This window comes from Phoenix dactylifera, chromosome 7 (genome assembly GCF_051530095.1).
Source record: "Phoenix dactylifera cultivar Ajwa chromosome 7, Ajwa_hap1_PhDact_Kaust_v1.1, whole genome shotgun sequence".
Taxonomy (NCBI): domain Eukaryota; kingdom Viridiplantae; phylum Streptophyta; class Magnoliopsida; order Arecales; family Arecaceae; genus Phoenix; species Phoenix dactylifera.
In genome coordinates this window covers 16,187,849-16,205,295 of record NC_143196.1, presented here as the reverse complement: position 1 = coordinate 16,205,295, position 17,447 = coordinate 16,187,849, and the positions used below count along the sequence as shown (strand labels likewise).

Here is a 17,447-nt window from a genome sequence, read left to right as displayed (position 1 = left end):
TCACTCATTGCATTTAGTGGTCTAACTAATTCACTTGCAATAGGTTTAGTTAATCACTCATCAAGTTTTTAATTGGTCAATATTTAATCAAAATCCAATTCACCTCCCCTCTTGGGTTGTCTCCTTGGGCAACACTCTTCATGCATAGTAATTGTTCCTACAATTAAGCCCTTCACCTTCCTTTATCCTTGATTGATCATTGGAAAAATCTTAGCACAATCAAATGCATAGACAATCAATCTTTGGCCCATCAAAACCCTGGATCAAGTCACAAGCATGATAGAAAACCAATGCACATCCAAAACCAATTTGGATTGCATTATGATACATCTAGAATAAATAATAAATGATAAATAATAAATAATATGAAAATAGATCTAGTTAAAACATTGCGTAGCACTAGGGCTCATGTTTGATATATCTTTGTTGTAATATGAATAAAATACTACAGGTGGATTTCTTATGGAAATAATCCTCCCTCTTGTGACAATGCATAATAAAATAGAATAATCTAGAGCATCACTATTGATGTATGGGTTCGGCCCCAAATTTACTAAACCAAAATCAATGTGGGCAGTCATGCATTCAAGTCAAGGGATCAATTTCATGCTACGCAGTGAGAATAAATCTTGATAATGATTTTCTGCATTGGCCATTTATTATGAAACATACCACTGTGCTAGTGCAGAGTCAGCAACTATGATAAGTAGGAGAAAATATCCACCCCAAATCATTATTGGATAGTCTACATAATGGCAGGCATATGAATGCAATACCCATCCTCATCCTTAGTTGTCAAGAATTTTTAATTGCCAAAATGATCCAATTCTTTCTATGGAGAACACTCGATCCACTTGATCATGCTTCCAACATAGTGATACTTCTGACTCTTATATGTGACATGACCCAATATTGTTCATGACTGTGTATAAATGAAATAGCATTGATATGTCATCAATACCTAGGCTAGTTTTGCAAATGACTTTTAGGGCATACTATACTTCTAACAATTTGAAGTTTTTGTAGTCTTGTGATGGAACTTTTGGCTTCAAAGTAATACAAGGATCTTTCAATTTTCAGTTAGGGCAGCTTTTAAGGTGTTTAACATTAAGAATTCTTAGCTTTAATAAATGACTATGATTCTTGCAAATCATTAGGTGACCATGCTTTTTTTAAAAGATTATGTATGACACAACTATTTCTCCTTTCATTTAAACTTCAAAATGAAATAAATAATGATGCAAACCAATTTTTTGCTAAAAAATGCAATCATCATAAAAGAACTTCCCCTCGGAATTACAAGGAAAATACAACTATCTTCTGCCAGTTATTAGGATATTTACTTATTATAATTTTTGGCTAGTGGTTAAGGTAGATTGTCTCAAGAGAATGCATATCGCAAGAAAGCAAAATGTTAAAAAATGCTTTATATATTGCATGAAATACAAAATGTAGATGCACAACTTTTATATGGGTATATTAATAAAAAATGGTAGGAAGTAAAACAAGTACATCACAAATGGAGAAATGTGTAACAGACAACAGTTTTGATATGTAGATTTATGTTAAAAATTTTGTCTAATCATTTCATGCAGACTCCTTTTGCAAAGCAGAAAGTGAAATAATGGCCTCCCCAATTGTCAAATAAAGAGAATCTACTCCATAGAAATTGTGAACACCATTTGCTCGCTGTAATTTCTCCATCACTTCTCCCATAGGATTTATGAGAACAAGCTGTAACCAAATTAACCATCACCATTTCATATATCATACTACTAGCAAGAAATAAAAATAATTTTATCTCCATAAAATACCTCAAGTCCATGTTTCTCCATTGACTTCTTTAGGTCAACTAAGAATGAAACTCCACTTGTATCTATTGTAGATACAGCTGAAATCAATTATCAGAGGCATTAATGCCCAACATAACATGTATAATAGTATTAACTAAAGTACCTAAACTTGAAGTAATCTTGTACAAAGTATAGCTAATTATTTGTTAATGCTATATGATGAAAAAGGAGAAGTCCAACGCATGAGGATCCTACACTTACAAGGTGTAAGAAGGGTTAGAAGTATGCAACCTTACCTCAATGCATGAAAAGATTGTTTTCTTGTTTCAAATCCATGACCTACAAATCATAGAAGCAACCTAACTGTTGTGCGAAGGCTCACCCAAACCAGCCACAAAATAAAATTTTGTATTTTTTACCTCACTCCAAACATTAACTAGGAGTTTTTTAGCTAGATAGTTCCACACTAGGGATAAGGTGAAGCAATCATCATCTTCCTTTTCGCTATAAGAAAATCAAAAGTTTGATTTTGTACATGCTATTATTAAGAGGATATTTATGATTTTTTTTTTATAAACAAGAGAATATTTATGATGGAATGTTATAGTAGAATCTATATTCTGTAGATCTAAATTCATATTTTGATAGGCAATGTTTAAGTTTAGCACAGTTTTGATGGGTTCTCAATCTATAGCATTAGTAACATCAAAAATATAGATTATCTTATATTTTCTCATGCATAAATTAAATGATAAAAGTAGAGGCATTTAGTTCATTATTATTATAAAGGTAAGTGAGATATTTTTTAATAAAAATGGGAGAGAAATCACCATAACTAACATACCTAAATTTGGACTAGTACTCTAGTACAAAATATAGTTATTTATTTGTTAATGCTCGTTGATAGTTATTAAGTTAGATCTTTTATAATGCAAAAATATTTGGTTCAATATCTTACTTTACTTTAAAAATTATTCATAGAATAATGCATTAAATCTTAAATAATTAGGAGTTTTCAAAAAGTAAAATTTATGATAGTGCTACTTGATATAACAATTTTGCTATAAGAAAATCAGAAAGTTTTAATTTATATACACGTTATTTTGAGATAATAATTGTTATTTAATATCATAATTGAATGAACTCAAAAAATGTAAATTTTCTTATTCTTCTCATGATTAAATTAAATGATATGAGAAGAAATAATTGATAATTAAATGAGAATTTCTTATAATGTTAAGAAAAGTGGAAGACAGTCTCCATTACATCTTTCAAAAATTAGAAAGCTTTCTTTTAGAGACCTATAGGTACTAATCATGTATTGAATAATCTATTATAATGAATTTGGGCACAGCCCAAGCCTCACTATTTGAATGACTTCATCTGATCTTCTATGATAACTACCTAACTCATGTCACACCATGCCCTCATATGTCTCCAACTATTAGACAAAAGGCATATCACCGAGTTCTTTTATGGCCATCTAACACTAGAAGGAAATTTTCTCACACCCAACAATATTTACAATCTTAACAATGTTGTGAGTGCTTTGTGATTCTATTCTTCAAGAGCACAAAGATATCCAAGCCCACTTCCATAGCTACTTTTCTAGCATCGTGAATGAGTCTAATATGAAGGCGAGGTTCCAACCATCACTTGGGAACAAAGCTTTGCCAACCTTTTCCAACAGTTTATGACTTCATATAGTGTAGCTTTGGTGTTAAGTTGGATTAGTTGGTTCTATATATGTATTCTATCTTTTTTATCCTCTACAATTTAGATAGAGTTTATTAAAGTTACCGCAAGATTCTAAGTCTATATATTCTGAGGAGAAGTTTATTTAAGCACTTAAAAGCCATGATTATACTCACATGCATAAGAGACCAAGTGAATACTTTCGCTATTTTCCATCCACCTTTTGCACCCACATAAGCCCTCCCATACCTCTTCTTGATTATGTTTGTCATCCATGCTTCTTATCCTATGAAATAGGGTGCATGGTTGATGATGTTGAAGGTGGAGCTGAGGTGAAGATACATTATGTCCTACTCAGTTAATAATGCTAATGAGCCCAAGATACTTATTAGGCTACAACTTGTTATGAGAAATAGGTGGATGCCATTCTAATCTATTACTTATGAGCACTTTATCATAGGTTTGAAGTGGATTTGTTGGTGCTTCTTGTTTTCTCTTAGTACTACTTGTTGTTTGCGATCATCTTCCTAACTTCCTTATAGATTTGCTAGATGTGGTGCTAGAAATTTGATCACTTGAGTGAAGGCCCATTGGATATTGGCAGTGGGTTCAAATCTGCTAGCTATCATGGTATTAGTCCTAATAGTATCTCAAAGGTAAATTATCTTGTTAAACAATTGATGATGCTATTGCAAGCAAAATCTGCTTGCGGACGCTCCCCAAACTTCTATTTACAACTTTAGTACGTCTATTTCTCTGGGGATAAAAGGAACTAAAATGTCTAGCTTAGTGCTTAGCTTGGCCCCCGCAATATTCTCTAAAAGTAGCTAGTGAATTTGATGTCAGAGTTGGACACTATTATCTTTTTCATGGAATCCTATGTAGGCAAGCTACCTCCTTGAAGAATCGACAAGCTTTCTATAGGGGTTGAAATGGGCTATTTTAGAAATCGATCCACCACCACATGGAACCGTATCCTCATTCGGTCTTGCATTACCCTAGGTCAAGGCCCATGCTTAGGGCTTCTCATGGCCTCTCAAGGACAAGCAAGAGAGTGTAGGATCTAAGTGTCAACATCTTGGACTTGGTCATCTAGCAAATGTAACACCTCCTAATAGCTTTTCTTATTTCCCTTTTGATATAGAATAGTAGAAATGCTCCTTCAAAAGTGACAACTTTGGCTAGAATATCCAACTAGTTCTCGTGCCTACAACTCTTGGATGAACATCATGCATTGAGGTCCCTAGAATACAGAGTCAATTCTACCTCTTTCAAGGCATTATAGATTTACCAAAGTCCTTTGAGTTGGCTGATCCCAGTTATTCAACAGACATCTACCCAATTAGAAAAGCTCACCAAGTTAGGGTGTCAGCGACCTTGGTTTCAACTACTACCTTGTAAAGAAATTTGAAGGTGTGTTCTTATAGAAATATGCTCCACTTGGCATGCTTGTATTTCAACTTCCTCTTGGAGTTCAGGTAGATAAAAGCTTTGTGGTTAGAGTAGGGTACGAATTCCTTGTAGAGTAGCACCGCTTTGCACTATTAAGTTAGTTTCTTGCTACAGATGCCACTAGATGTCACGGCTCCTCGAATCGGGGCTGGACCGGACGCGGATCAAGGTATAAACCAGATCAGGTCGCTGGACGGGTTCGAGGTCTGACGGTGCTCTCTAGAGATTTGGGCAACTTGGAGACCAAATCTGGGCCCTAGGATCACCTAGGGAAACGTGTGCAAGATGTAGATGGAATACCCAAGAGCATGGGGCCGTGGGCACGTGCTCCAAGGCGTGTATTGTTGAGAATACATGTTGGTTCATCATTAGGAGGAAAGCTGCTGCAACAAGACTGATTCAGCGTTGTGGGCTTATCTCGAAGCATGGACTGAATCCGGAAAATTGGGAAGCATGGAAATATGTGCCACTGATGGAGGAACGTGGCATAAGTCTCCAGAAGGCAAGGGACACATTTTAACACGTTTTTATAACTGAAAACGTGTATGGTTAGAAGACGTGGTTGTAACGCTGTTTCCATGCTCTTTCACTTTGAGGGGCATTTCGGGAACTCTACAGAAGTCCGTTCAAAGTGGAAAAGGTGCCACCTGGAAGGGTTTTCGTCCCGAATCCAACGAATCTAGTTTCATGATAATCCGAGTTCGTTTGAGGCATGAACTTGGCTGTTTTATCTGATTGTGCAGAATCTTGCGGGAATCAGGGTTTTCCTATCTTATCTAGAATTCATCCTTATCTTGTGCATGGGAAGTTGAGTTCGTGAGGGACTTGTAACTGGAGGTTGCTCCTCTATAAAAGGACCCTCAAAGGGGAGGGATTGGGATCTGGTAGAGCTGGAGAGGCCAAGAGAGCTTATTGTAATCAGTTGAGTGGTTATTCAATAAAGTTCTCTTCCCCTACATTTCTCCTTCTCCTTCGTGGTATTTTCTGGTGTTATGTTTCACTGCATTATTGTTGTTAGGCGTGACCTAAGTCATAGAGACTAGGTACCCACGCCAGGAAGGCTGATCGGTTATCTTCGATAGACCGAGCTGCACGTTGTTGGGATTCTCTTTGTAATCCTTTCGTACGTGTCACTTGGTATCAGAGCCATACCAGAAATGAAGGAGACGACCTCTACGGTAACTTCCAAAGTGGGAATGGCGGACGCATCATCCTCGACCATGGATCCTAATCTAGACTCAGGAGGAGGCACGGCGATGGGTGGAGCGCATCCAGTTGATGATTCTCTGTATGGGTTACGTATTGCATCTCTGGTTATCTCCGCCGACAATCGATTACGGAGGTGCGAGGCCCAAATAGCTGAGGTTGAAGGACGGATGGAGGACCTTGAGGGTAGGGACGCAACCCTCCGAGGTGAAATCGCCGCTCAGCTGAACCAGAATTCCTTCGATATGGAGTGGCGCTATAAGGAAGTGCTGCGGCGTAACAAGGAGTTGGAGATCATGGTGAAGGCTCTCCAAAATCAGGTGGTTGACCTTTTAAAGGAGAGTACCACCACAGGCGTATCCTCTTCTCCATTGACAATGGAGGTCACAAGAGAGGCTACGCGCCCCCGCACCCTGCACAAGCTTGATGTTCCCAAGCCACAAGAGTTCTGCGGACGACGGTCCGCGAAGGAGGTGGATAACTTTCTTTTCGCCTTGGAGCAATACTTGCAGGTTACCGGCATGAGGGAGGAAGCCATGAAGGTGAGCACGGCAGCCATGTTCTTGAGGGACGTGGCGATGCTTTGGTGGCGACGTCGGGCCGACGATGTGAAGCGAGGGGCTGTTCCAATCACCACTTGGGTACAGTTCCAAACTGAACTTCGAAAGCAATTCTTCCCCGCGTTCGCTAAGGATGATGCTCGAGCACGACTACGGCAACTCACGCAAAAGGGCGATGTGCGTGAGTATGTGCGAGAGTTCAGCGAATTGTTGTTGGAGGTACCAGACTTCAGCAACGAGGACTCTCTCTTCACTTTCCTTGACGGGCTCAAACCGTGGGCAAAGATTGAATTGCAGCGAAGAGGAGTCCAGAGTTTGAACGAGGCGATAGCTCAAGCGGAGGCTCTCATCGAGTTCAAGACTCAACCCACAGCTCCCAAAGCCCAAGCATCGAAACAGGGCAAAGGTGGGGGAGCGAAATCAGGTCACAAAGGAGGTACAAAAGGCTCGAATCCGAGCTCCTCGAATGGAGGGGCTTCCCAAGCGAAGGGCAAAGGGGTGGCACAAGGTACCAGCACTATCTCATGCTATATTTGCAATGGACCGCACAAGGTGAAGGACTGTCCATTGAGGGGCAAGATAGCATCTATGGTGGTGGAGGAGAAGGAAGAGACCGACCAAAGGATGGGCTCACTCAGTCTCAATGCCCTGAAGGCCAAGGGGCTACGAGGTCTGCTCTATGCACCTATCTGCATTGGTGGTCACATCTTCCAGGCACTCATTGATACGGGTGCCATTGACTTCTTCGTGGACCTAGCTACGGCAAAGAGGTTAAATCTGAAGATTGAACATGATGAACACACGTTCAAGACGGTCAACTCCACAGAAGTGGCTACCAGCGGAACGTCGAAGGATGTTGAGATCCAATTCGGCGCATGGACCAGACGGGTGACAGCGGTGGTCGCCCCGATCGACGACTACGAGGTGGTCATCGGCATGTCTTTGCTTACCTAGCTACAAGCCATGATAAAGCCGGATTCAGATGTGGTGGTGGTCCTGAATCCGAGTGGAGCTTGCGTAGTTCCAGGAAAGCGAGTTAAAGGGACTCCGCAGCGAGTCCTATCGGCGATGCAACTTGCTAGGGGGCTGAGAAGGGGACTTCCAACATATATTGCGTCCCTTCAGGAGGAAGAACTACTGGAAGGAGAGGAGATTCCAGCGCCCATCGAGGGTGTTCTCACTAAATTCGGGGATGTGATGCCCCCCGAGTTACCCAAGCAATTGCCGCCAAAAAGAGAAATCGATCATCGGATTGATTTGGTGCATGGAGCACGTCCACCAGCTCAAGCACCATATAGGATGGCCCCACCTGAACTCCAGGAGCTGAGGAGGCAGCTAACGAAGTTGGTGGACAGCAGGTTCATTTGACCTTCGAAGAGTCCGTATGGAGCACCGGTACTTTTTCAGAAGAAGCACGATGGTTCGTTGAGACTCTGCATCGACTACAGGGCCCTCAACAAGCTCACGGTGAAGAACAAGTACCCCATTCCTCGGATTGATGATTTGTTTGATCAACTTGGCAAGGCACGATGGATTTCCAAGTTGGATCTTCGCAGCGGGTACTATCAGGTTCGCGTGGTGGAGGAGAACATTGAGAAGACTGCATGTGTGACAAGGTACGGGAGCTTCGAGTACCTTGTCATGCCTTTCAGCCTCACCAACGCACCAACAACTTTCTGTGCTTTGATGCAGCGTGTACTCCACGACTTCATTGATAAATTCGTGGTAGTATACATGGATGACATTGTTGTATATAGCTGGACATTGGATGAGCATGTGGCACACCTGAGGCAAGTCTTCTCTACCCTACGGCAGCACCAACTCTTTGTGAAGAGGGAGAAGTGTGTGTTTGCGCAGCAGAGGGTGCCGTTCCTCGGGCACATCATTGGGGATGGAAGGCTCATGATCGATCCCTCAAAAATTTCAGCCATAGCCGAGTGGGAGGTACCTACACGTGTTACACACATACGCTCTTTTCTTGGCTTGGCAAATTACTATAGGAGGTTCATCACCGGATATTCGAAGTTATGCGCCCCACTGACGGATTTGTTAAAGAAGGATCGACCATGGCGGTGGTCAAACCAATGTCAGGAGGCATTTGATCATCTCAAGCAGGCGGTCACGGCGGAGCCGGTCCTCGTGCTACCGGACTTTTCTATTTCTTTTGAAGTCCACACCGACGCATCAGATTTTGCCATTGGAGGGGTGCTCATGTAGGAAGGGCACCCAGTGGCCTACGAGAGTCGGAAGTTGAACGACACCAAGCGCAGGTATACGGTTCATGAAAAGGAGATGACTGCAATTGTGCACTGTCTTCGAACCTGGCGTCATTACCTCCTCGGATCTAAGTTTGTGGTGCGCACGGATAATGTGGCCACAAGCTACTTTCAAACCCAACCAAAACTCACCCCCAAGCAGGCGAGATGGCAGCAGTTTCTGGCTGAATTCGATTTCGACATCGAGTACAAGCCGGGCCGAACTAATTCAGTCCCTGATGCTTTGAGTAGAAAGGCACAGCTGGCTGCAGTCTCTTCCTTTTCCGGACCAGCAAGTAACCTAATGGAGAGTGTCAAGACCGAGATGGAGAAGGATCAATGGGCCACTTCCATGGGTGAACTCATCAAAGACGGCAAGGCGCACCGTTTCTGGACCGAAGGATGGCTGATTTTGACACAAGGGCGACGTGTCTATGTGCCTTCAGGTGGAGGGCTGAGACGCGAGGTGTTGCGAGAACACCATGATTCTATGTGGCGGGACACCAGGGGGTGCATCGGACCCAAGCTCTCATAGAACATAACCACTATTGGCCGAAGATGGGGGATGACATCGAGGAGTATGTTCGCACTTGTCTACTATGCCAACAAGACAAGATTGAACATTGACGGCCTGCGGGGTTGTTGGAGCCATTACCTATACCAGAGCATCCGTGGGAGAGTGTCTCCATGGACTTCATCATCGGGCTACCTCTGGCGGATGGGAATAGCTCTATCATGGTAGTGGTGGATCGCTTCTCGAAGTACGGAGTCTTCATTGCAGCACCTACTACTTGCCATGCGGAGGACGTGGCGCGGTTATTCTTTACATATGTGGTGAAATATTGGGGGATACCGCGGAGTATCGTTTCTGATCGCGATGCTCGCTTCACGGGGAGGTTCTGGACGGAGTTATTTCGGATACTTGGAACAAAGCTGAAGATGTCCACGGCCTTCCACCCTCAGACCGATGGCCAAACAGAGCGAACCAATGCATTATTGGAGATGTATTTGAGGCACTATGTGAGTGCCAACTAGCGGAATTGGGTGCGACTCTTGGACCAAGCACAATTCAGCTACAACTTATAGCGATCGGAGTCGACAGGTAAATCACCATTCGAGGTGATTACACGGCTGCAACCAGACACTCCGGGAAGTATCGCAGCGGACTACATGGGACGTAGTCCGACCGCCTACAGATTCGTGAGGGATCTGAAGGAGGATACAGATTTGGTTCAGGTCTCCTTTTGGAAGGCGACCAAATGGATGAAGAAGTGGGCTGACATAAAGCGGCGGGCAGCTGAATTTCAGGTTGGTGATCGGGTATTAGTGAAGCTTTACCATCACATGAAATTGAAGTCGGGCTACCACAAAGCACTTGTGAGGAGGTATGAATGTCCCTTCATCATCACACATCGAATTGGAGAGACAACATACCGATTGTCGCTGCCTTCCAAGCTGAAAGTGCACCCGGTGTTCCATGTGTCCCTATTGAAACCGTTCAAAGAGGACACAACTAACCCTTCTCGGGCTTGAAGCGGGCGAGCTCTAGTGGCCGTACGATTTCATTACACCAAGAAGATTTCTGAAATCAAGGCGGACAGGAAAAAGGGTAACCGTGTGCAATACTTAGTCCGATGGAAAGGACTATCAGATTCAGAAGCAAGCTGGGAATATGGTGACGAACTATGGCAGTTCGAGGATATCATCAACGAGTACCGCCTAGCCTCGTCAGGGGCGACTTCGGCTTAGGTGGGGGAGGGTGTCACGGCTCCTCGAATCAGGGCTGGACCGGATGCGGATCAAGGTATAAACCAGATCAGGTCGCTGGACGGGTTCGAGGTCTGACGGTGCTCTCTAGAGATTTGGGCATCTTGGAGACCAAATCTAGGCCCTAGGATCATCTAGGGAAACGTGTGCAAGATGTAGATGGAATACTCAAGAGCATGGGGCCGTGGGCACGTGCTCCAAGGCGTGTATTGTTGAGAATACATGTTGGTTCATCATTAAGAGGAAAGCTGCTGCAATGAGACTGATTCAGCGTTGTGGGCTTATCTCGAAGCATGGACTGAATCCGGGAAATTGGGATGCATGAAAATATATGCCACTGATGGAGGAACGTGGCATAAGTCTCCAGAAGGCAAGGGACACATTTTAACACATTTTTATAACTGAAAATGTGTATGGTTAGAAGACGTGGTTGTAACGCTATTTCCACGCACTTTCACTTTGAGGGGCTTTTCGGGAACTCTACAGAAGTCCGTTCAAAGTGGAAAAGGTGCCATCTAGAAGGGTTTTTCGTCCCGAATCCAACGAATCTAGTTTCATGGTAATCCGAGTTCATTTGAGGCATGAACTTGGCTGTTTTATCTGATTGCGCAGAATCTTGCAGGAATCGGGGTTTTCCTATCTTATCTAAAATTCATCCTTATCTTGTGCATGGGAAGTTGAGTTCGTGAGAGACTTGTAACTGGAGGTTGCTCCTCTATAAGAGGACCCTCAAAGGGGAGGGATTAGGATCCGGTAGAGCTGGAGAGGCCAAGAGAGCTTATTGTAATCAGTTGAGTGGTTATTCAATAAAGTTCTCTTCCCCTACATTTCTCCTTCCCCTTCGTGGTATTTTCTGGTGTTGTGTTTCGCTGCATTATTGTTGTTAGGCATGACCTAAGTCATAGAGACTAGGTACCCACGCTAGGAAGGCTGATCGGTTATTTTCGATAGACCGAGCCGCACGTTGTTGGGATTCGCTTTGTAATCCTTTCGTACGTGTCACTAGATATCCTTCTAAAAGACTATCTCCTCCAATCTTTATGTGAGAGGAGTCACATGGGACTTTGAACACCTACTACAAGTCGGATAGGCACAGTACTAGGGTCTGGTCATTCACCATTTGATGTCTTTAAATGCTTGTTTAGCAGCTCTAGGTTCCTTCTTCATGCACTTAGTGGTCGGAGTCATCTTGGTGCTGATGTAGTAGGTGAATTGGTCATAGAGAGTAGCAATTGAATGAAAGCTTCTGACTTCATGGATGTTTGTGGGTGTTGCTATTCAGTAATTGCTTTGACCTTTGTAGATCAACCTTAATGCTATCCTTGAAGATGTTGAACTTGAGGAAGAATACTTTAGGTTGCATCTAGGTGCATTTCTTTGGATTCATGTAAGGGTCCTCATGACTTGCCAAAGGTGGTCCAAGTGCTCCTCTAGAGTTTTACTATAGATAAACATGTCATCAAAGTAGACAATGATAAAGTTGACATTAATAGACAATGAAAGGCTTCAGAATGTGTTTCATGACCCAAATAAAATTGTTGGGTTTACCGGTAAGACCAAAGAGCATCGCTATCCATTAATAGAGCCCCTCTTTAGTCCTGAATGTCATCCTCCATTCATTTCCAACCTTATTCCAATTCGATGGTAGCCACTCTTTAGGTCATTCTTTTAGAAGGTAGTTGAGCCAGCTAGAATGTCAAGCTTATCGTTGAGTCTTGGTAATACAAACCAATACTTGACAATTATTTTATTTGTTGCTCGACCATCAATGCAACCCCTACAAGATCCATCATTCTTGGGATCGAGTAGGCTAGTACTCCATGCTAACTAAGGCTCTCCCAAATGAAGCTCCTTTTGTAAACATCCATCAAACTGTCGCTTTAATTATTCTTGTTTACTGATGCTCATGCAGTGGTGTGGATGGTTTGGCAATGGTACTCCACAACTAGGTTGACTGTATGCATATATTCCTTATGCGTGGGAGCCCATTTCACAGTCCTCAAGGACCACATCCTCAAATATCTAAGAGGAACTGGTGGATCTCTAGTAGGGCTGGAAGTGGGCCGGGCCGGGCCGGGCCACACCTCTACCCGAGCCCAGCCCGAAATTATTTTCCGGGCTTCGGGCCGGGCCTAGGCCCGAACAGTTTTACAGAAACTCGGCCCGAGCCCGGCCCGAGCCCGGCCCGAGCCCAATTGGGCCAGCCCGATTGGACTAAAGTCCGCTAGGCCCGATCACGAGCCCGAGGAGTAGCCCACTTCCTCCGCTAGGCCCGATCAGACGGATGGCTGTGATTGGCCGATCGGAGTCGGTCTCTTTAAATAACTCTTCTCTGTCCGTGTCTACGGTCTATCGCCCGATGCTGCCTGTTGGGGATAAAGCGATAAACTTTGGAGCTCGGAGACGAAGCCGCCATGGCAGCAGTTGCTTCCTGCCTCGATCTTCCTTGCAACCCGGCGGTGGAGAGACCCAGGTCTTCGCGGAGGTCCATCGTGTGCGAGGCCGGTACTCTTGCCTTTCCCCCACCGACCTCCTCCTTCTCCGCTCCTCCCTCCTCTCCCTCACCTCCGACTGCCCCTTCCCACCCTCATCCTCTTCCTTCCTCCGCAACAAGCTCGCTCAGGTCATCACCGCCCTCATCCGCTTCGAGTACCCCACCCTCTGGCCCTCCCCCTTCCTCCAACTCCTCCCCTGCATCCCATCCCCCGACGGCAGACCCTCTCGCTGTCGACATGTTCCCCCGCCGACCTCCTCCTTCTTCGCTCCTCCCTCCTCTCCCTCGCCTCCGACTGCCCCTTCCCACCCTCATCCCCTTCCTTCCTCCGCAATAAGCTCGCTCAGGTCATCGCCGCCCTCATCCGCCTCGAGGACCCCACCCTCTGGCCCTCCCCCTTCCTCCAACTCCTCCCCTGCCTCCCATCCGCCGACCCTCTTGCTGTCGACATGTTCCCTGCCGACCTCCTCCTCCTCCTCCGCTCCTCCCTCCTCTCCCTCGCCTCCGACTGCCCCTTCTCCCCGCCGACCTCCTCCTCCCCCGCTCGGGCTTGGGTTGGGCCCGGGCCAGGCCAATGAGATACCCGAGCCCGGCCCGAAATAGACATGGGCTTAATTATTCAGCCTGAGCCCGGCCCGAAATAGGAATGGGCTTAATTATTCAGCCCATAACCCGGCCCGCGGGCGGCCCGACCCGATGGGCTTCGGGCCGGCCCGAGCCCACTTCCAGCCCTAATCTCTAGTGGATGCTCCTACTTGCCTTCCATGTGTGCCTTGGCTTCTTTAGCTACCAAGGCCGAGCCAAAGCTAGTCTTCTTCCCCTACTCAAACAATTGGACAAAAATAACTTAGGGCTCATAACATTATTCTTCCTTAGCTCCATCTTCTTCTTCATCTCTTTATTAGGTCAAGGCATAATCTTAATCTTCTTTCTCTGGAAAGTAAATGTGTAGATTTTGTCGTGACCACAATAGGTGACACCATGATCATAAAGCTACATACGCCCAAGAAAGAGATGGCAAACCTTCATAGGGATGAAAATGCATCAAACTTCATTCTCCTACCCTTTGTTCCATCTAAAGAATTTGAGGCACCTGTGGTTGACCTATATGGATTAGTCATTGACCCGAGCTACTCAATAAGAGGTAGGTTGGCATATGGTCTTAAGCTTGAGTTCTCCATGAGTTCTTTGGAGACCAAATTCTTGCTACCGCGACTATGAATGATGATAGTGATGTAGCACTCTTGGCAAAAAATATTATTTGAAGATGTTATTGCACCTCCAGTCCACCTTCTCCTCCTCCCAAGGTATGATAAGGACTTTATGAAGTGCAAAGGAGTGATAGCTAGGTTTCTCTTCATCCTGAAAAATGCACTCGACTTCTTGTTCTTCGTTAAGGTATTTTGTAGAAGACTCAATCTTCTCCTTAAGTAATTTGGTCTGCTCTTCCCAACCTGGTTGGCAGTGGTTGAGGGTTTTGGTGAAATACTTCGTAGTTACATAGCCTTACCCCTTGTCATTATGCTCCAAATTTTGGTGCATTTAGGGCAGTCAGGTTGATATACTTCTTAGTGTTAGGCTTGGATGAATTTCCCTTGCCACAAATTAATGGGAGAATTGGACTTGCTTCCAATCAAATAAAAGGTGCGAACTAAAATAGTCATCAATCAAGGCTAGCCAATGTTGGAACATTGTAGACTCCAACTTTCCTAAGAAGTTATAAACGATGAAACATGCTATTGTCATGATGTCTATCTGTTCGTCCTTGATAGGTTACTAGTTGTGGTCTTGGTTCTAGCATGATGAGTTGCAACATTTGACACCTCGTAGAGGTTTACTGATGTTGCTCGCTACAACATTGGGAGTGCATATGGGCAGGCCATTTTGTAAAGAGGCCTAATCAATGTCATGGTCATACTGGTCTCAGCCATCTATTTCTCGAGCTATTAAACCAGAGCGTTTATTGTTATTTGGGTCTAGGGTTGCTTCAATTTGATGCTACCGGTGTGTCGGTTGGTTGAGCTTATGGCCATTGTAATGGTGCATGCCGAGTCATGGACAATGGCTAGAGTTTCACCAATAATTGGGGAAGCTTATGGCCACTAATTGGTTTCAACAATGGGAAGGTTGCAGTTGGTAGGAATTTGATGGTGAATGTTAATCAAAGGATGGATTTTGATGATCACAAAAACAATTGAGTTAAATGTGTTACTCTAATGATGTTGGCTTAAATGTGAAGAGTTAGACTTCAAGACAAAAGTTGCATTTACAACCTCCAAGAATCAAGAAGAATAAAATCAAAGCTCTCTGGAAAATCTGTGAAAAACTTAATGAGTCGACCCCATACAGAAACTGAGTCGACCACTATGTAGTTCAAAAAAAATAGAGAAGAATCACTGCCTGAGACCAACTACATGAGCTGACTCTTATGTTTAAAAAGGTGACTTAATTTATACACGAGCCGACCCCCGACATTATTGAGTCGACCCTTGGGGGAGCGCAGGTAATCTATGAGCACTAAAGGAATGAGGCGACTCTTGTGTTTGAAGAGCCGACCCAATATCTACATGAGTCGACTCCCGACATTGACGAGTCAACCCTAGAGGCAAACGCAGAAACTTTATATGGATTGAAGAAAAGAGCCGACTCCTATGTTTAGTGAGCCGTCTCTCTTTGTACACGGGACGACCCCCAAACTTGGTGAGTCGACCCATGGCATCCTGACAGCTCCAACGGCTATTTTAACAGTACTTCTTCTAGGTGACAATGGATAGTTTCTTGGTGTGATAACTATCTAGTACTCCTAAAAAGCTTACAATCTATAAATTCAAAGTAACACCAAGAAAAAAAGATGATGAGGGAGAGGATCAAGTGAGAATATCATATCACCCAAAATCCAAGCTTTAAAAGAAAAAAATCCTCACAACAGAGCCTTCCAGGAAAAACTATATTGTGAGGAAACTAGTTAAAATATTCAACAGAGAAGTTGCTGCTGTGCATTCAAGATCTTCAGCTACAGTGAATGACCATCATCAAAGCTTCAATTTTACTTTTATTGTTACATTTATTTTGAAGCTTTATTTACATTGTTACAACATTTATTACTTAGCTTTATTTCTACTGTAACAGTTATATTTGCTCTAAAACTAAGAAAGGTTCTTCCAAACCTTAATTGGAAGTTGTTAAATTAGAGAATTTAACAAGGATTAATGTTTTGGTTGGTGAGCCTATGAAAACTGACAGGATTATTTGTGAACCTAGAAAACAATCATGTAAAATTTTGGTTGGTGAGCCTGTGAAAACCGATTGGGTTGTTTGTGAAGCTGAAAAACAATCGTATAAGGTTTTGGTTGGTAGCCTGTGAAAACCGATTGGGTTGTTTGTGAACCCGAAAAACAAACGTGTTAAGATTGTGGTTGGTGATCCTGTGAAAACCAACTATATTCGTTGTGATCCTGAAAAAATAGGGAGTTGGATTGTAAGCTCGAAAATCAACCATACTGTAATCTGGGTGATTATAGTAAAATTTCTAAGAGTCTTCGGGAGTGGATATAGGTGTGGGTTACACTGAACCACTATAATTTTTTTGTGTTTGTGTGTGCTTTTCTCTTTACACTATTGCACTTTAACTTCTGCCTTTATTCATTTATTGCTTAAAGCACATTATATCCTTCAAGTTGAAATTATAGTTTATCCGCTGCATTCTAGTTAAAAAAAATTTAAAAATCCAATTCATCCCTCTCTTGGGCTGCATAGCTGGGCAACAAGTGGTATTAGAGCTCGATACTCAACTTCTTTTGATCTAACCATCAAGAGTTAAAGATCACGGTAGCGCCATTAGGAACCTCTATTGCCGAAGGGCAATCCACAAATAGACCACCACTCTTTAATGGCACAAATTACACATATTGGAAAGCACACATGCGCACATTCATCCAAGCACTTGACTATGATCTATGCAACATCATAGTCAATGGGCCGCACACACCCACAAAAATCATTAAAAGCATCTCACTACCCAAACCTGGAGGGGAATGGGATGATCATGATAAAAAAATGGCTCAGCTAAATGCAAAGACCATGATGTTTTATATTGTTCATTAGATGCTTGTGAATTTAATCGCATATCCATTTGCATGTCTGCAAAAGAAATCTGGGATAGGCTGGAAGATACACACGAAGGCTAGTACCAGGTTAAAGAATCTAAAGTTAACATGTTAGTGCA

General features: G+C 43.5%; 1 protein-coding gene across 3 annotated transcripts in view; it reads right to left on the bottom strand.

The window, feature by feature from the left end:
* Positions 1-1,412: 1,412 nt before the first annotated feature.
* AST91 (sulfate transporter 91) overlaps positions 1,413-17,447 on the bottom strand; it is a 45,870-nt gene continuing 29,835 nt past the window's right edge. For 2 of the 3 annotated variants that reach the window (XM_008777593.5, XM_026800767.4), the window contains 2 exons: positions 1,815-1,891; positions 1,413-1,734 (listed from right to left, as the gene is read on the bottom strand). In XM_008777593.5, the coding sequence (XP_008775815.4) occupies positions 1,588-1,734; positions 1,815-1,891 (224 nt within the window). In that variant the 3' untranslated portion in view covers positions 1,413-1,587. The remainder of the gene's footprint in view (positions 1,735-1,814; positions 1,892-17,447) is intronic. The other variant, XM_026800766.4, reaches the window with a different exon arrangement.